Raw genomic sequence first — 19,479 nt, forward strand, 5'->3', positions numbered from 1 at the left:
GCTGCTGGGAAAAAAAAAAGGTGTAGTAGAAGGGTCCTGAATTTTAAATGAAATACAAACCTTAGAAAGAACTTGCCCTATAAAAGTCTAAATCAACAGAATATATCATTATGATAATGATAATGAAATTCAAATATATTACAATAAAAAATATTACAAGGTGCCACATGTTTATTAGGGCTTGTAGAAAAAAATCAACGTATTACTTTATTGTATTATCTGAGGAACAACCTTTGGGCATGTAATCAAAGCTCAGAGGCTCTAGTCCAACTGAACTGAGCTAGGAGTAGGACCTGAGTGCAGAAAGGTGACTTTATGAGTACTGAGTTCATCCTCAGCAAAGTTTTACAAGATCTGTTGTGTTGGCTTATCTGTGCATTATCTGCAACATTCCTGACAAATTTTCCCTCAGTATGGCCAACATTGGTACGAGCAAAATAATGCTTTTCCAAACCCCATTCTGTAAGAGTGGCAAGCTACCTTACATGTGCAATAATATTTTTCCAAGTTTTGCCATAAACAGGGCAATTACTTTTATAAAGTAAAAAGAACCAGCCCCCCATGATGAAATGTCAACAGCTTGAGCAAAATGTGCTTTCTAGGCCCAGATCCTACACTGAGAATTGCATGGACAAACCCCCTCCAACTGCACAGAGCCCGACTGAAGCCAACAGGGCCCTATGCAGGTGCAGGTGTTTGCATACCTGGTTTTCAATGCAGTATCTGGGCCATAATTTGTAAATTTATTCAGCACATTTTTGCCTTTTCCCCCTGTTCATAGCAGATCATGGAACTGTCAAATTCATTCATTATTTGAAATTATTCACAAATTGCTTCACTGAATGATTCCTGATCTGCCTGTGTATGCAGCATTAGAAAACAAACACAAGAAAGGATAACATCATGCATACTTATATCTGCTTGTACATAACACAATACTGACAAGGTATTGGATAGTCACACAGTCAGGCCCCCACCCAGCAAGATGCTCTGTGTGGCTGGAGCTACATGCATGTGAGGGCCTGCCTGCAGAGAGCGGCTTTCAGCATTGGGGCCCAATTACCCTGGAAATCAGAAATTCAGATATACTGTTGAGCTAATCCTTTTTTTGTGAACCATCAACCTATCAGACTAACAACTTGACTGCTCCACAGTAACCAAGACATTTGACTTTGAACCTGTGGCCATATGTTGTTGATCTCTTTAAGCTGTAATTGATATGCATTCAAATAAATGTAATAACTACCAACATTATTCTGCTTCACACATCATTGGGGCTTTATTTTTCTCTTGTTCATTATTATGTCTATTGCAGTAGCACCAAGGGACCCCAAGCAGGGATCAGGGCCCCCTTGTACTAACAAAAATTATTAAACCTTGCTACAAACAGAGATTAATGACAAGGACCATATGTCAGTCTTGGATGAGTTCACCTTCCTAAAGTCTTTGTGGATGTGACCATGCACAGATTTGCTAAACAGTAAGTATTATTTCCTCCTTTTTGTGTCAGTAGTTGAGAATCACCCTCAGTCTCACAGCGTCTCATGCAGATTCCCAGTAAAAGCTCAACAGCAGGAGAGTTACCTACAAACATATAAACTGAAAGAAGAAAAATATTATATGTGGCTATTTGAGGGCTTCTCGAGTGTTCAATTTTTTTGACTGAAATATTCCTGGAAAATCAGAATGTCTCCAAGTAGCCAATGTAATCATTAAAGAAATTAGATGAATTTGACCCACCACTTTAATTCCCAATATAGTTTTCTGTACTGTATTGGCATATCCCAGTATGTGTGAAATACTGACATAGGCACCTCTTGCTGACTAGTGAAATCTGATCACTAGTGCATGTGATTTAGCCAATGGAGTAGGTTTCCATATAGTGTCTCCTTTACCTTGTATCTGTCCATTGGGTCTTCCTGCTGCAGCTGACTCTCTCGCATTGTCTGATACTCTCTCTCATATTTCTTCAGCTTCTTTGTGGGCACCTGGAATACATTCAGAAAAACATGCTCTTAGAGAAGTACAGGAAAGGGCTTCCAGAAGTCTTTACTTGCAAACATGAAGTAGAAGAAGCTCTGGATATTCCCTACTGAATATTCTTCATCCCACTGTCACCAGAAAGATGGGGTGAAAGCTGGGGGAAAAGTAACATTTTTGCACTCTACTTTTGTTGACAGTAAAAAGAGGCACGCCAAACAGTTATCAATACAGCACATGCGGAGAGGATCCTTACTAAGCTTAATGGCATTTATTTTTAAATACTTCAAAAGGAAACCAGAATCCTGAAGTAGAAACATTTTGAATAAGAATCAGGAGAACAGGTATCAACATGGGGAATAAACGAAGAATGGCAAGGAGAACATGACTGAGGTGGCTCTGCTCTCATTCACCTGCCCACACCAAGTCTGGCCATCAGTGTCCCGGAGTTAAGTGATGCCCTATGACACTGATAAAGCTGCATTGCTCACTTCCAGCCATAGCAGGGATACAGTGAGTCAGCTACACAGATGAAAATCAGACAGATTTGGTGAACAACTGTGCAAACAGGTCAAGTCACAGACAGCTGGATTTACACAAAAACATCCATCTGTTTTTTTTTTGCAAAAAAATCAGTCAAGATATAGAAACAGCATCTGTATTTTTCTAAGGGCTTGTCTATACTTACCGCGCTGGTTCGGCAGCAGGCAATCGAACTTCTGGGTTCGATTTATCGCGTCTTGTCTGGACGCGATAAATCGAACTCAGAAGTGCTCCCCGTCGACTCCGGTAATCCTGCTCGCCGCGAGGAGTACGCGGAGTCGACGGGGGAGCCTGCCTGCCGGGTCTGGACGGCGGTAAGTTCGAACTAAGGTACGTCGACTTCAGCTACGTTATTCACGTAGCTGAAGTTGCGTACCTTAGTTCGATTTGGGGGTTTAGTGTAGACCAAGCCTTAGATGTAGAATGGAGATACTCAGCTTTACGTTTATTTTTTAATTGGCTACAATGTAGCTTTGTGTATACTCCCATTACTTTCTCCTTTGACAAGACCTTTAACAGCACTCTAATGTCCCCATACAACCCAGAATAGGCAACAACAAAGCTGCTAGCTGTACGGCATACATTGGCATCAGGCAAGGACATCAGTGGAAGAATACGTCACAGTGATTTATAAAAATATACATGATTTTCCTTGATCTGTTCCTGTGATATTTCTGCCAGTCTTCTAGTCCCTGCCCCCCTTGTTATTAAGCAATTGACTAAAATCAGGAGCATTTTGTGCTAGTACAGAGCTTCATGTGACATCCACATTGCAGCTACTGGCAGGTCAGGGCTGCACCACAACCACCCTGTCATAGTGGTTGTTGGGAAGAAAAGGTGGCCATCGGGCCATGTGGCCACTAGAGGGTACAGCATGTGTGTGTGCACACACATGTGGGTGGGGCTTAATATAGTTTCTCTTTTCAATTTTCCATTTGGGGATTTTCTTCCCCTGCCATAGGGAAGAGCCGAGGTGGTCCCCAAAGTCACAGCAGAAAGGGTCAGGGGAGTTACAGCTGGGAGATGTGGAAGCCAATCCTGCTTGCAAGGTGCAATACACTGCCACAGGGAGTTTCTGTGCTTAGGGCTACCATATGTCCGGATTTCCCCGGACATGTCCGGATTTCCCCGGACATGTCCGGCTTTTCGGTCTATAAATAGCCGTCTGGGGGGGATTTTTAAAAATCTAAAAATGTCCAGGATTTCCCCCCGATCAGCTATTTATGGACAGAAAAGCGGCGGCCAAGCACCGCTCGGCAGCCAAAGCCCCTTCCCGGCTCCTCCCATCCTGCAGCCTTACCACGCTGTCCGGCCCCGCAGCTGTCTTCCCCCTCCTCCCCTCCCCTGAATGCTCCGCCCACCTGCTCCTCCCCCTTCCCTGCTTCCCGCAAATCAGATCTTCGTGGGAAGTCTGAAAAAAAGCAGGGGCAGGTGGGAGGCAGCAGCAGGTAAGCTGGGGCTGGGGCTGGGGGGACGCGAGGAGGAGAGCTCTGGGGTGGCGTGGCCCTGGCCGAGCGGCTCCCTCCGGCCCGGGCGAAGCGGCACCCGGCAGCCCCAGCTGCTCCAGCCCGGCTCGGCTCGGGCCCCAGGGCCCCAGCCCCAGTTCCAGCCGAGCGCGCCAGCCCGGTCCCGGCCGAGAGGTGCCGGCCAAGCAGCTCCGGCCCGGCTCGGGCCCCAGGGCGGCGGCCCCGGTTCCGGCCGAGCGCGCCGGCCCCAGCAGCTCCGGCCCGGCTCGGGCCCCAAGGCGGCAGCCCCAGTTCTGGCCGAGCGTGCCAGCCCGGCCCTGGCTGAGCGACGCTGGCCGACCACCCCCAGTCCCAGCAGCTCCGGCCCGGGCCCTAGGGCAGCAGCCCCGGTTCCGGCCGAGCACACCAGCCCAGCCTCGGATGAGCACCTCCGGCCCAGCCCCAAGCCCCACAACCCCGGCCGGAGCGCAGCCTGATTCCTGGGCTCTTTAAAGCCGGCCCTGGTCACGGGACAGGGAGGGGGGGTTGAATGGGTTGGGAGTTCGGGGGTGGGGCTGTCAGGGGGGCAGGGGTGTGGAGAGGGGTTGGGACAGTCAGGGACAGGGAACGGGGGGGGTTAGACAGGTCAGGGGTTCTGGGGGGGCTTTCAGGGGGACAAAGGTGTGGCGAGGGGTCGAGGCAGGCAGGGAGCAGAGGGGGTTGGATGGGTCAGGAGTTCTGGGGGTCCTGTCAGGGGGCGGGGAGCAGTTGGATAGGGCATGGGAGTCCCAGGGGTCTGTCTGGGGGCGGGGGTGTGAATATGGGGTGGGGGTGTGGATAAGGGTTAGGGCAGTCAGGGAACAGGTAGGATCCTAGGGGGGCAGTTAGGGTGGGGAGTTCTCAGGAGGGGGCAGTCAGGGGACAAGAAGCAGGGTGGCTTAGATAGGCGGTGGGGTCCTAGGGTGCAGTTAGTGGCAGGGGTCCCAGGAGGGGGCAGTCAGGGGACAAGGAGTGAGGGGGGTTGGGGGTTCTGAGGGGGGCAGTCAGGGGGTGGGAAGTGGGAGGGAGTGGATGGGGGTGGGGTAGGGCAGGGGCGGGGGTAGAGTGGGGCTCCTTCCCCCCCCCCCCCCGTGTCCTCTTTTTTGCTTGTGGAAATATGGTAACCCTATCTGTGCTAGACGCAGGAAGGAACAGCACAATGGAACAGTTGCAGCCTATTGTTAAACGTATACCTACAACCCTAAAATAAAGACTTTGAAGAGAATAAGGAAAACAGGGAAGAATACAAGCAATGCAATAATTCTGGATAAATGTTCATGAGAATTCTACTTGGATGCCTCTTAAATAAATATCTATGAAAAGTGCTAAGTGATAAGAGGGAGATGGTATTATTATTATTACCTGAAAACATATTTGAATGAAAATAATTTAATAGGAAATGCTCATTTATATGTCAATTGACCCCATTAACTATATGAAAAACGGGGCTTCCTGGGAAAGTACAAACCATTTCCTCTTTCTTACCACGCTATGGCTGTTAAGGCTACCTTAACATTCAGTGCTAAATGTACACTTCAAAGTAAGATTTTAAGGAAATAAACCAATCCTACACAAAACCCAATCTATTCCCACCCTGCTGTGATTCCATGATGTTTACTTGATCTTGCTCAGAGAAATGGAGCAGGTTCCCAGAATGACGTGTCGCTAGGATACCTTCCAAGCTTATGTCTCTTGTGCTGTTGTGTGATGCTTTGCATCTACCGGCTATTGGCACAAAACAGAGAGAGAAAAAGAAGGGAATGACAGGCAGAGAAGCATGTACAGATATAAAAAGCATGAGTATTTATGAAGCAAAAGGAGAATTAGACTAGAAATTGCTGCACCTTGAAGTGCAGTATTGCAAGGTAAACAATTCTTTTAGACAATGTTGAAAATTTCAGATCTGTATTGGAAATTTCAGATCAATGACAGGACAAAGCCACCAGACTGCAAAGAAAGGGGCACAGTGAGGGAGAAAAATAGTAAATGAATTGTTGTACCAATCAATGTACCTGCTTCTTGATATTTTTAATTAATAGTGGATCAAATCTTTAAGGTGCACATGCAAAAGTGTGTGTGCTAAATCTCATTACACTCACAAGGTCTGGGTTTGCATATATGCATATATCTACAGTCATTCACTTACATACCTCTGTGATGGGCACACATTCTACATACAGAGGGTGGATACAAATAAATTAGATTGGCTAGACAGGAAGATAAGCAGAAGAGGCCAGAGAAGAATTGTATGGTCACCTGTACTCCTTACTTTCAGGTATTTGTGAGTTTAAGTCAAACCTTAATGACATATGAATATTTATTTCATATTTAGTGTTCAACAGAACTACCCATTAAGCAGGCCCATTATCAATACTTTCTATATTATACTCACTTCTATTGCGTACACCACTGCAGTCCTGGATGGTGAAAGGGACTTGCTGGAAGGCCGTGATGGTTAAAGCATGGTTTCAATGCAGCCCTACCAGTTCCTCAGAGGTCCAAACATCTAAAAGAGCTGGGGGAGTTTCTGCACAGCTTACAAAGGAAGCATGAGGCCCAAGTTCCGTGTTTTATATCTTGATATCTAACTAGGTACTTATATGGCCGCTATCACTATAGCATCCAAGTGTCTCACAAACATTAATCACTTCTCCACCTCACAGGCATATGATTTAATATATGGAGATATACCTATCTCATAGAACTGGAAGGGACCCTGAAAGGTCATCGAGTCCAGTCCCCTGCCTTCACTAGCAGGACAAGTACTGATTTTTGCCCCAGATCCCTACGTGGCCCCCTCAAGGATTGAACTCACAACCCTGAGTTTAGCAGGCCAATGCTCAAACCATTATTACCCCATGTTACAGATGGGAACTGAAGCACAAAAAAGCCAAAGTTCACACAAGAAGTTTGTGGTAGAGCTGAGAATTGAACCCAGGTCCCCTGAGTCCCAGTTCAATGCAAGACCAACCTTATTCTCTTCTTTGTAATACAAGATAGCCAGGCAGAAAAAAGGCAGTATAAAGATATGGGCTGGGTAAGCAATAACCTATACTAGGATGTTTGAAGGAGGACTGAGAGACTTTGCCATGAAACACACAACTACAAAGAGCACTGTATCGAGGCTTTATGGCACCATTTTAGTGTTCTGTAAGTGAAATGGATGAGGACTAATTCTCCTTATTGGGACTGTGTTAGAGGCCATTAACAGGAACCTAAACACACTAGCCAGTAGTATGCAGCACTCCTTGTTACATTTTTAAAACATACTTGGCCACCTGCTGGGAGCAGCTTTACTTGTCTGGTTTAGGGTATTGTTGTGAGCTGGCTGAAACCTTGTTATGAGTTGCTAAAACCACATTGAGATTGAGATTCTTGGGTCAACACCCCCTTCAACTAACATGAGGCTAAGACCCCACCTAGGACAAAAGTAAAGTACCCCTGAGCCAATGGTCATCAGGCTGACATGGTTAAGACATGTCAGTTTCATAGCCAATGGTACACAAGGGAGCGATGTGGCCAGCATCATGTCCACCTGCCATAGTCTGCCCTAACCTGAAGGAGCAGGTACCATTTTGCAGCTGGATAAACTGGAAGTAACCTTTCAGCATAAGATTGAGCAAGACTCAAACCCACTGCACCTGTGAATCCACCCCGCAGTTTTTGCTGAGTATTGTTTTAGGTAGGTGTGTGTGCAGAAAAACAGAACACAGGAACTGAGAACAAACAGAATAGAGAGAGAACCAAAAGCAAACAGCAAGAGAGTCAAGCAGTAACCTGTGGGCATAGTGTGACCCTGGGAAAAGCTAGAGAAAGAAACTGTCTTTCTGTTGGCTGGAGAGGCTCGAGGGCTGTAAGTTAAGAAACTGCTCCGTTTTGTTCTTGGTTACTCCTGCATTTGTAGAAGCAAGACTCCATACATTCCTTGTGTGACATAATGTACCTCAAAATAGCACCCTGTAACCCCCACATTCACCACTTCTATATGGTTATGATATTTGTACAAAGAATGCTTTCTAAGGTATCCTATGAAAAGTCATGATTTGCTGGAACTCGTTCTGTCAAAATATGTATATCATCATTGTATACGGAGTTATGAGATTTTGCTACATGGTTGTTACTGAAATATGTTATGAGTCTGGGAGATGCCCACATCTAGCTCTCCAGTGGCAACAAAATGGGTGACCCACACCCAGACAGGTGTTAAGCGACCATCACTAGCCATTGACCAGCAGAGGAACTGTAAACAAGAGATTTACAATTCAGTAAGAGACAGTTGCTCAAGCTCTACACAATAGGGATTGCTTAACTCCGGATACCCAGCAAAGTATCAGGACATGTGCTGCTTGACTCCATGTTTGAGCCAGTATTTTTCCAGGCACATGAACTGAGAGTATAAAATAAGGGACAGTGGCATCATGAGTCCACTTCTCTCCTCCCCCCCTACTCTGAAGGTATCAAGAACGTTTGGAAGAAAAGACTTAACTGTGGAGACTGATCCCACGCTGAGCAGGGAATTCAGCCTGTGTATTAAAAATGGTGAACTGCTTACAACGTCTAGTGGGGTGAGAAAAATCTCACTTAGTCTGATTCAAATCTCGCTTAGTCTGATAAAGTTTAAGATTTGACTGTAATTTTATTTTATTACTCTTTTATTTCTTATGTAACGAACTCTGACCACTATCCCAACACTTATAATCACTTAAAATCTATCTTTCTGTAGTTAATAAACTTATTTTAATGTTTTAGCTTTACCAGTGAGTTTGTCTAAAGTGCTTGGGGAATCTGCTCAGATTACAAAGTGCATGCCCACTACCCTTTGGTGAAGTGGCAAACTAATTAATGAGCTTGCACTGCTCAAGGGAAGGTCTTGAGCAGTGTAAGATGGTATATTTCTGGAATGCAAGGCTGGGGCTGGGGGGATTTGCTGGTGTCTCCCTGTGTAAAGTTCATGAGAAGCTGCGAGAGTCTGCATGTAACTTTGGGTGTGCCCTCACATGCTAATGGCTGTGTGAGAATGAAGCCTGAAAGGGCTGCTTGTCACTAGCAGAGCAGTGTGAGGGGTACCCTGATCCAGAGAGTTAAAGAGGACACAGAGGTCCCACAGTCCAGGTTGTACCCTGTGGTCTGTCACACCTTGTAAATAAACAAGACAGCATCAAAGAAAATACCAGACTCTATCAATTTCTACTTCCACCTGGAACATCCCCAGTGCTCTGAACTTTGTCTAGCCACTCAGGTCGAAAAGCAACAACACTACTAGTTCTCCTTATTGGGATGGAGTTACAGTAATATACAGTTCTCCTTGTTAAATTTTTAAAACGTACTTGGCCATCTGGGAGCAGCCTTACTTATCTGGTTTAGGAGATAATCCTCGAGCTGGAGTGGAAGTGGAATTCTACTTGTGTGCATTCTACTTGGTGCTTTAACCACTCATCCCAAGGGCAGCAGAAATAAATCCGAACCTGAATGTTAAACCACAAATGTTTATCGAAAACAAGTCAAACATACGGAGTCCTAGAAACAAGAGTGTCTACTGCCTCTCTTAAGCTTGCTCTGTTTTGCTTTCTCACTTTTCCATTCACTGAGAGTTCAATGGTGAGTTCTTGATATTTTATAGGCTTCTATACAAACTGTTTGTACAATCTCTCCTCTGATTTCCTAATGGCAGGATCGTGCCCTGATCCTATGTGTCTGTACGAGGGAAGACAGCCTTCTCCCCATCTGCTTAGGACCAAACCCAATTGCAGCTGGAGTGTGGGAGAGAGAGCAAGGGCTGTGTACCTGGTACCCCACTCGGTGAGCAAATGTTATGCTTGTATTCTCTTACTGGTGCTAATGGTGAGTAATACAATCTCCCTAATGCTACTAATAGACAGGGATAGAATTACGTTGGAAGATACAAGTAGGGTGACCAGACAGCAGATGTGAAAATCAGGGGGAGGGGGTAATAGGAGCCTAAGAAAAAGACCCAAAAATTGGGACTGTCCCTATAAAATCGGGACATCTGGTCATGCTAGATACAAGGATAATTCGGTTAGAAGAGGCTTCAATGCTCAAAGAGAGACATCTCCATTCAGACAAATATATTTCCACTTATGCCACATTCCTATCATCCCTGGATAAGGATACCCAAATACAGCGAAATACTGTTCCAGCAATTTGAGAAAAAGCTTCCACTAGGAAAACATTCCACTCCAGAACAATAATCCCATATATTATAAACTTTACATATGCATAACAACTGACATGTGGTCTCTACTACTTTCCAGTAGTAGTATTCTCCAAGGAGTCTGACAAATTATTATAGCTCTTTCTTTTCCTGGATCCATTCTGTTTTGCACTTTAACTCCATGATACAGTTTGCCCAACACATGATCGCAAACTGTGATCTATTAGTTTACAAACATCTGACATATCTCTAGGCCCTTTCATAAATAATTGCATTATATTAGCCATGTTTCACTCTTCATGGATTGTGGCTGAACTGAGTATACTCATAAAAGTGTCCATGAAAGCTTCTGCAATATTGATTTCTTCTTTCTTTAACACCTTGAGGCGTATGCTGGCTGGATGGCGCTGTATCACATTTAGGATTTATAAACCTTGCTTAACCATGTATCTCAATATCTCATATTCCATTCCCGTACATTTGATTTTTATTGTATTGTATTGTATTCTTCACAACCAGAGACACACACAGAGCCAGTCATGCAGTAGATCTCAATAAAACTCAACACAAGGAACTGAACAAACAAAACTTCCCTCTGAAGAAGCACAAGACTCTCACTCGGGCAAAAAGAATGCCATTATCAAGTCGAGTGAACATTCAATGATCATTACAATGAGCTGTCAGATGGCAGGTGAGGAAAAATAATACGTTGCATCTTTAGCTTGTTCTCCTGGTTCACAGGAACAAAAAGATCTACAACTGCTATAAGGTCACCCTCTTTGAGGAGGAGTCTCAGGCCTTGGAGCACACTGCTCTCTACCAGCCATGGGTGGCCTGGACAAGAAGGGATCAGCGTCCACTCAACTTCTGGAGAGTTTTCTTTCATCCAACAATAGTTTTAGTAATTTATGGACAATCCAGACCGATCCTGCTGTATTAATGAATTCCACATCTACATCCCCTTTCTCCAAGGATCTCAGAATGCTTTACAAACAGTTTTAAGCCTCAGTTTCATGTGAGTTTGTATTATCATGCTCATTTTATAGATAGGGAAACAAAGGCAAAAAGATGCTATGTGACCTGCCATGGCTTCAAAGTGAGCAAGTGGCTGAGCCAGAGACAGAACTCCCAATTTCTAATCTGCAGCTCTAACTCTTAAGCAGAGTATTTTCATTCTTTACCTCTTGTTTATTAGTGGTCTTCCTTTAACCACAGACCCACCTTTCTATATACTGCTTCATATACACCAATAACTGAATAGCCAACTCAATTTGCTAACTTCAATATTCCGTTAGATTTATTTCTGCACTCTTCTACCGCTCTCTCTGGTTTCTATATGGAAAACAAACCAAACATTTAATATTTTCCTCTCACACTTTCTTTGAAGTAGGTGATTAAAGTTTTCAGCTCTACTTGTTTGTCTTTTCCTTGGTATTAGGGTTGCCAACTGTCTAATCACACAAACCCAAACATCCTTGCCCCACCACACCACTTCATCCCCCCTCCCTCCGTTGCTTGCTCTCCCTCACCCTCGTTCACTTTCACGGGGTTAGGGCTTGGAGTTGGGGTGTGGACTGTAGGCTGGGGCCAAGAAGTTCGGAGCATGGGAGGGGGCTCCGGGCTGAGCCTGGGGTAGGGGGTCGGAATGCGGGAGAGGGTGAGGGATACAAGCTCTGGGAGGGAGTTTGGATGCAGGAGGGGTGCAGGCTCTGGGAGGGAGTCTGGGTGCTTACCTCAGGTGGTTCCCGGGTGGCAGCGCAGCAGAGCTAAGGCAGGCTCCCTGCCTGCCCTGGCCCCACGCCACTCCTGGAAGCAGCCAGCACATCCCTGCGGCCCCTGGAGGGGAGCCAGGCAGGCTCCGTGCACTGCCCGCAAGCGCAGCCCCTGCAGCTCCCATTGGCCACAGTTCCTGGCCAATGGGAGTTGTGGAGTCAGCACTCGGGGCAGCATGCAGAGACCCCCTGTCCCCCCACCCCAGGGGCCGCAGGGACGTGCCGGCTGCTTCCAGACTTCAAAGTCAAGATGCCACCACAATCTAATGATTTTTTAGACCAATGAATGCTTAACTTTCTCTACACTTACCGTCTAACAATATCTAATATTAAAAGTAAGTAAATTTTATAATGATGTTTGGCTTATTGGTCAGCTGAGGACCAGAAGGTTAGACTAAATTCCTAACCAATACTCAGAAAGGTCTTGAGAACATGACCTATGAAGTAAGGCTGAAAGAATTGGGTTTGTTTAGTTTGGAAAAGAGAAGACTGAGAGGGGGATATGATAGCAGTTTTCAGGTATCTAAAAGGGGGGAGAAAATTTGTTCACCTTAGCCTCTAAAGATAGAACAAGAAGCAATGGGCTTAAACTGCAGCAAGGGAGGTTTAGGTTGGACATTAGGAAAAAGTTCCTAACTGTCAGGGTGGTTAAACACTGGAATAAATCGCCTAGGGAGGTTGTGGAATCTCCATCTCTGGAGATATTTAAGAGTAGGTTAGATAAACGTCTATCAGGGATGGTCTAGACAGTATTTGGTCCTGCCATGAGGGCAGGGGACTGGACTCGATGACCTCTCGAAGTCCCTTCCAGTCCTAGAATCTATGAATCTATGAATACAGAGTAGTGAAAACGAATTAAAATCATATGTAGTATCTTGGCTTGTATTACAAGTTATTGTACCAATTTCTTCCAGTTAATATCCTGTATTAAAAAGAATGTATTCAGCTAAACTAGGGCCAAGGAAGGACAATACAGCTCCATTCAAACAGTTGATTAAGCTTATTTAAGGCTTGAATGTAATAGTCAAATTTACAATGAAACTGTCTTAAAGCTTCACTGCATTGTGTAATCATTGATGCAGATCACTGAATTGTCCTTTCAATAACAATAAGATTTCTAAGAGGGCTCTAACGGTACCTTGAGATCTGTCATAGTGGATTAGATTCAAAATAAGATAAGTATTCTGTCCACACACACACACAAAAAAAAAAAATTAAAAAAAAGAAAAAGAAGCCACAGTGGGTTTTTGGCAGAACACAGTAGACTCCATTCATCCTTCTTGTAATCTACAAGAAATCTAATCCAAAGAACTAATATACCAGACATGATACCATGCCAGGCAATCCAAAGAATTTAATTCTCCAGAGAGATTCAATTTAATCACAAGCATAAAGTCCCCATGGGAGAAAAAGGGCAAATTTGAACTGGAAACATTTAATTTTTACTGGGTAAAGTTAAGGTTTATAGTGAAAATCTTCTGACTCACTGTTAAAGAAGAAATATGGAGATCATAACAAGTAGCCTGTGAACATGGAAAATTCACAGGTTGGAACAACAACAACAACAACTGGGACAGAGATAGAGGAATTCCCCATTTCTCCTTTTGTCACTGTCTTGAGAACAGCTCACTGGTGGCTCAGAGCCCATGCTGCTTCATAGTAGTCTTGAGATCAAACTCTCAGAGAAAATGCTTCCCTCTACCAAGCGCCCTGAAACATGCATGCTAAAAAATACCCAACACTGGACGCCAACAATCTAACTATTGGCTAGTCTCCTACCTCTCTTTCTCAGGCAAAATTATCAAGAAGGTGGCAGAGAGCAGTTTCCAACAGAACCTCAGCTTCAGCAATATGCTTCACAGTCTGGCTTCAGGCAAGGTCATGACACAAAAAAAAGACAGTTACCTTTTCTGTAACTGGTGTTCTTTGAGATGTGTAGTTCATGTCCATTCCATATTAGGTGTGTGTGTTTGCCACATGCACCGGTGCCGGAAGTTTTCCCCTCAGCAGTATCCATAGGGGAATGGCTCTGGCACCCTCTGGAGTGGTGCCCGCATGGTGCGATATAAGGGGTGCCAGCTCCCCCCTGCCGGAAACTCCGACAATGGGGAAGGAGGGTGGGTCGTGGAATGGACATGAGCAACACATCTCGAAGAACACCAGTTACAGAAAAGGTAACTGTCTTTTCGTCTTCAAGTGCTTGCTCATGTCCATTCCATATGAGGTGACTCCAAAGCAGTACCCGTGGAGGTGGGTCGGAGTTCATAGACGCGTAGATTGCAACACTGCTCCACTGAACTCAGCGTCGTCTCTGGCCTACTGAATGATGGCATAATGAGCGGTAAACCTGTGAACAGAGGACCATGTTGCGACTCTACAGATGTCCTGGATAGGGATGTGCACCAGGAAGGCCACCAAAGATGCCTGTGCTCGCGTCAAGTGGGATCTGACAATCGGCGGCGGTGGCAGAACCCCTGCCAGGTTGAAACAGGTCCGTATGCACGAGGTAACCCAATTAGAAATCCTCTGTGAGGACACTGGGTGACTTTTCATCCTATCCGCTGTAGCGATGAAGAGTTGAGTTGATTTTTGAAAGGGTTTGGTACAACGCCAAGGCCCTCCGCATGGCTCGTGGATGGCACCGGGGGAGCACTGCGCACAGAGGCTGTGGTGCTCGGTGCAGAGTCGGTCCTCTGCTCCGGGTGCCAGAGTGAGTGCCGACTCCATTAGGAGCACTCTTAGATGGATATCATGCTCCTTCTTCATCCTAGGTTTGAAGGACTTGCAGATATGGCACCTGTCACTAATGTGCCCTTTGCCTAAGCACTTTAGACTGGTGGTATGGGGATTGCTGATGGGCATAGGCCATTTGCAGCGATCACAGGGCTTAAAGCTTGGGGACTGGGGCATGCCCCAACCCCAAGCTGGGTCCCGTTTGGGACTAACAAAGAGTTTGAGAATACTACTAAGGGTAACTAAGAAAACTACTAACTACGTATAACTATTTTACAGGATTTCAAAGTTTGCAAGATCAGAGATGGAATCAACGCTAGCCGAAGCAGCAGATGTTCCAGCACTGTCACTGGCGGCAAGAAGGAACTGAGGGTAGGGGGAGCCAGCAGGCACCCCTTATACCGCACAATGTGGGTACCACTCCAGAGGACACCAGAGCGAGTCCCCTACGGATACGGCTGAGGGGAAAACTTCTGGCACTGGTGCATGTGACAAGCACACATACCTAATATGGAGTAGACATGAGCAAGCACTTGAAGAAGAACAGTGCTTGTTGCTCTGTTTAACAACCTCCACATAGTGAAGGATAGAGGTGAATCAATGATGCTGATACTCTAATCTAGTCTATTCAGGTTCTTGCACTGCATGCATCACTATGGAATCTGAGTGCCTCATGCTATTCTACCTTCTACACTATTATCAGGGGGACATTCCGTTAAAGCTTCCTAGCGAGATAGGTTTTGCTGCATAAGTCCAACTGTTTGGTGTAAACCTATATGAAAAGGCTCCTTTACAGGTAGCATGAATCTCCATTTAATATTCCAGAAAGGAGGAGTTTACACAAATTCTCCTTTTATAGCAGCAAGGCAGTCTTAGCAATTACACCTACCAATATTCTTTCATTTCAGTGAGAGAACTTTTTTTTTTAATTTTTAAACAAATCACCTTATTTTTCAGGTTGTATACACAGATTTCATGAATAAAGAATCTGCAGAAGAAGAAGAATCCCAATCAAATCCTAACTGGAAGTCAAGGAAAACTGGTTGGGCTGAAGTTTGGGTCAGTTTTTATTTTATCCTAACAACAGGATCATCAATTCAGTATCTAAATGCATAGGTAGCAATCAGACTAGAAAGAGGAACTCATGGAATTCTAGAGAGACATTTTGAAAATATTCTACTGTACGGTGATGAGTTTTCCTGATTCCAGATGGCAGTCTCCAGAGCCAGTGGCATGAGATGCTTTGGACACTTCTAACGTTGGGGGTTAATCCTTACAAAGAATTTCCATATACCTAAAGCCAGTGGTCAATGGCATGACATTTTGCATTTCTATAGCCCTTTCATCTAAGGATTTTATTAATTAGGCCTCAGAATGCCCATGTGAGATAGTTAAGTAGCAGGCAAAAAGAATATTTTTATTATCTATCATTTAAGGAAGGCCAGGACCAACATTCCAAACAAGGTTCCTGTCTCCAACATCATATAATCGAAATAAGTTTATCCTGGGGGACATGGCGTAAGATCAGATAATTAGGGGAAATGTCACTTTGTTTAGGCACGGGGGACAGGATCCTGTTCAGGATATCAGAGTTGTGGATAACTGCGGTTGTACCATCATCAGGTTTGTCCATTGGTTCATATCAATCCATTGCCACGTTTTAATTTTTGTAAATGTCATGTTTACATATATTTGGATTGTTGCTGTTGCTCCTGTTTATCTTATGTGATTGTAGCATCACACAAACTCAGTATGAGGGATGTCTCTCACTTTTAAAGTTTAGACCATGTCTACACTAGCGAGCTTACGGTGGCATAGCTGTACCGATGCAGCTTGTGTAGCCGCTCCATGCCGATGGGAGAGAGCTCTCCTGTCGACATAATTAAACCACTTCCAATGAGCGGCAGTAGCTGTGTGGGCAGGAAAGAGTCTCCTACCATCATAATGCTGCCGACACCGGAGCTTCTAATTCAATTTGCCCCCCAGGCCCAAGTCAGTGAAAAGTCTTAGGGAATGTTACATACGAGGTGCGATTGCTCCCTGGGCAAGTTCACAAGGCTCACAAAGGTGTGGAATTGCTGGGGTTCTGCTACACTCTGCATGGGGAGAAAAAACACAGAGACACACCAGAGGGACGCTGTCACACTATGCCACAGAGCACTGCTGTATGGTAGCTCTACCCATGGTAACGAAGGGGTCGAGGAGGGAAGTTGTCAGTAGGTCCCACCAACACTGCAGGTCCACTAGCCAAATATCGAATACAAAAGGCACGTTACATTGTAGACTGTGGCCACTACTCCAACTTGGAGACTGCCATAGTGGCCATATCGTGGTAACACTACTACTTTGTACCCTGGCTCCAAGCTGGTTTATGCCGGCTCTGCATGGGACTCAGAATTTGGCTCCAAACTAAAGAAATGGGTTCCAGTAAAGGGATCACTCAGGGCTAACTAGAGAACGGCACTGCTGGCTCTGCTGACAGACCTGTCAATTCTTCAGAAAGACAATGAGGGCAATATATATTGTCTAAAAGAGCTGGGGCTTTCTTCTCCCAGCTTCCCATGTTCCACTTATCCTTCTGCTAGTCACTGCAATGAGAAGGAGGGCAACTGGGGAGCTAGGAGAGGACGGCAGAACAGTGTCACAGTACACAGGGAGGAGGAGGCAGTGCTGTAACATGTGAGTTAAATACAGTGCTGAACCCAGGGGAAGGAGACAGTCCCAAGGACCCCTAACTTACAGCAGCTTCCCAAAGAATAGCCAGAGTTCTCCAGCCATCTCTTTTCCTCACCACACGGACAGACACACCCCATGCCAGGAGCTGCACAGGGCCAGCCCCACTCTGCACAGTAAACAACCCTGTGCTAGGTATTCCTAGATAACCGGTTAAACTGGCTTTCCAATTCCTTTCACAACAGCTCAGACTCCTTGAAGGGATTGCAGGGGAGTGTAAAACAGGCCAGTGGCGTTGCAGCTAATGTACGTGATAAGAGAATTGGCTGACCCTATTCACTTTACCATGGCGGAGCTGGAGTGCCTGTTAATTTCTCACAGCACCAGTTGTCTACAGATCGTACAGAAAAGGTTATTGAAAACTGCAGTTCTTGACATGAGGGAGATTTAGTGGTTACGGCATTAACCTAGGACTTGGGAAACCCAGGTTCAAGTCCTTGCTCCACCAGACTTCTTGTGTGACCTTGGGCAAGTCACTTAGCCTCTCTGTGCCTCAGTTCCCCCTCTGTAACATGGCAGTAATATCACTTCCCTGCCTCACAGTGGTGTTATGAGCACACAAACATTAAAGACCAGGAGGTGCTCAGCTATTCCGGTGAAGGAGGCTATAAACACCACAGACGGACAGACAATTTGTGAACCGAGTGCCTGGGTTTGTGGATAGCAGATGCCAGAGGAGAATTCACAGTGATGTTCTCTATGGAAGATACCACCTGTATCCCTTCCTGTATTTTCTGGCTAGGGGAGTAGAGCAAATAGATACAGATTGGATCAATGGTGTGCAGTGAATGAGGCACGAGAGCACAAATTGAAGAGCAAGGATAAAAAGAAATACTGAAGCACTGTTCAACCTCTGTACTGATTAGCAATGTGATAAAACTTTTTGCAATAAATGGGTTCAGAATGAGTGAAAACAGAATCATAAAACTGAGGGCTAAATGAGAAAGTTATTTTTAACTCAAATTTTCACCTAGATAGGTGAGCGTTTACATTTTGTTCCATCCACCAGTTAGGGAGAAGTCAGGCTTCTATAAAGAGTTTTATTGCTTTTTTCCACTGGAAACTGGGTTCAGATGTTTTTGTTGTCCTAGCTAATTCATTTTCATATGAAAATCCCTCCAAAGCTGGTGGTTTTTAGCTAACAAACAGAGAAGTGAAGCTTGCATTTGTTATTGTCTTATTTATGCAAAACATACTTAGTGCTTACAGCAGTGAAGCATGTTTCATCTTCCAAGCACCCTGTAATGCATAGAAAGAAAAATGCTGCTGTTACAGTGGACTTCAGTTGGAGAGACACATGCTGGAGGTCTCATGTAGCCATGAGTGAAACATCATTAGAGCTTCTAAAAATTATGGATGATAATTTTCTAACATAAAAGGCATAGCACCCAACCCAAGTACTATTTTGGACTTCATTATGATACATAAGGATGAATTCATCACTGGACTGGAAGTTGGTGGTTGCCTAGGAACCAGGGATCATGACCTGATTACATTCAATATGGGCAAACAGAGGACAGTCCCAACTAGTAATTATATCTATATCTATATATATCACACACACACACACACACACACGCACACTTCTTACTTGGGTACTTCAAAAGGGCTAATTTCCCAAAGCTGAGGAAAATTATGAGTGAAATTGAGTGGGAGGAAATTGTAGACAGAAAAATGTGAATGAAAACTGGAAGTTCTTTAAGAAGAGTTTATTAGATGGCCAAAAAGCCACAAATCCAGAACCAAGAAAGAGGACAGCGTTGGCTAAATGCCTATCCTGGTTAGTGGTGAAGTGAAGGCAGCATTAAGAAATAATATATAACAAAAGGAAAAAAGATGGCAATCAATACAAATTGGAAGTTATTTAGTGTAGAAAATTGATAACGGACGCTAACGATATCAAGGAAAAATCCAGGCTGGCAGAGCTAAGGACAATAAGAAGGATTTTTTAAAGTATATTAGGAACAAAAGAAGTCTTAGCAACAGCATAGGCCCTGTACTTGATGGAGATGGTAACATTTTTATTAATGACATAGAAAAGGCAGAAATATTCAGTAAATAT

General features: G+C 44.8%; 1 protein-coding gene across 12 annotated transcripts in view; it reads right to left on the bottom strand.

Moving 5' to 3' along the window:
* The window catches only part of RABGAP1L (RAB GTPase activating protein 1 like), a 525,894-nt gene that overhangs the window by 18,213 nt on the left and 488,202 nt on the right, over positions 1-19,479 (bottom strand). For 9 of the 12 annotated variants that reach the window (XM_065554561.1, XM_065554555.1, XM_065554560.1 and 6 more), the window contains one exon: positions 1,896-1,988. In XM_065554561.1, coding sequence (XP_065410633.1) covers positions 1,896-1,988 — 93 coding nt within the window. Of the gene's footprint in view, positions 1-1,433; positions 1,600-1,895; positions 1,989-19,479 lie in introns of all 12 variants that reach the window. The other 3 variants (XR_010589791.1, XR_010589793.1, XR_010589792.1) reach the window with 1 other exon arrangement.

The sequence above is a fragment of the Chrysemys picta genome, chromosome 8 (assembly GCF_011386835.1).
Source record: "Chrysemys picta bellii isolate R12L10 chromosome 8, ASM1138683v2, whole genome shotgun sequence".
Lineage (NCBI taxonomy): Eukaryota > Metazoa > Chordata > Testudines > Emydidae > Chrysemys > Chrysemys picta.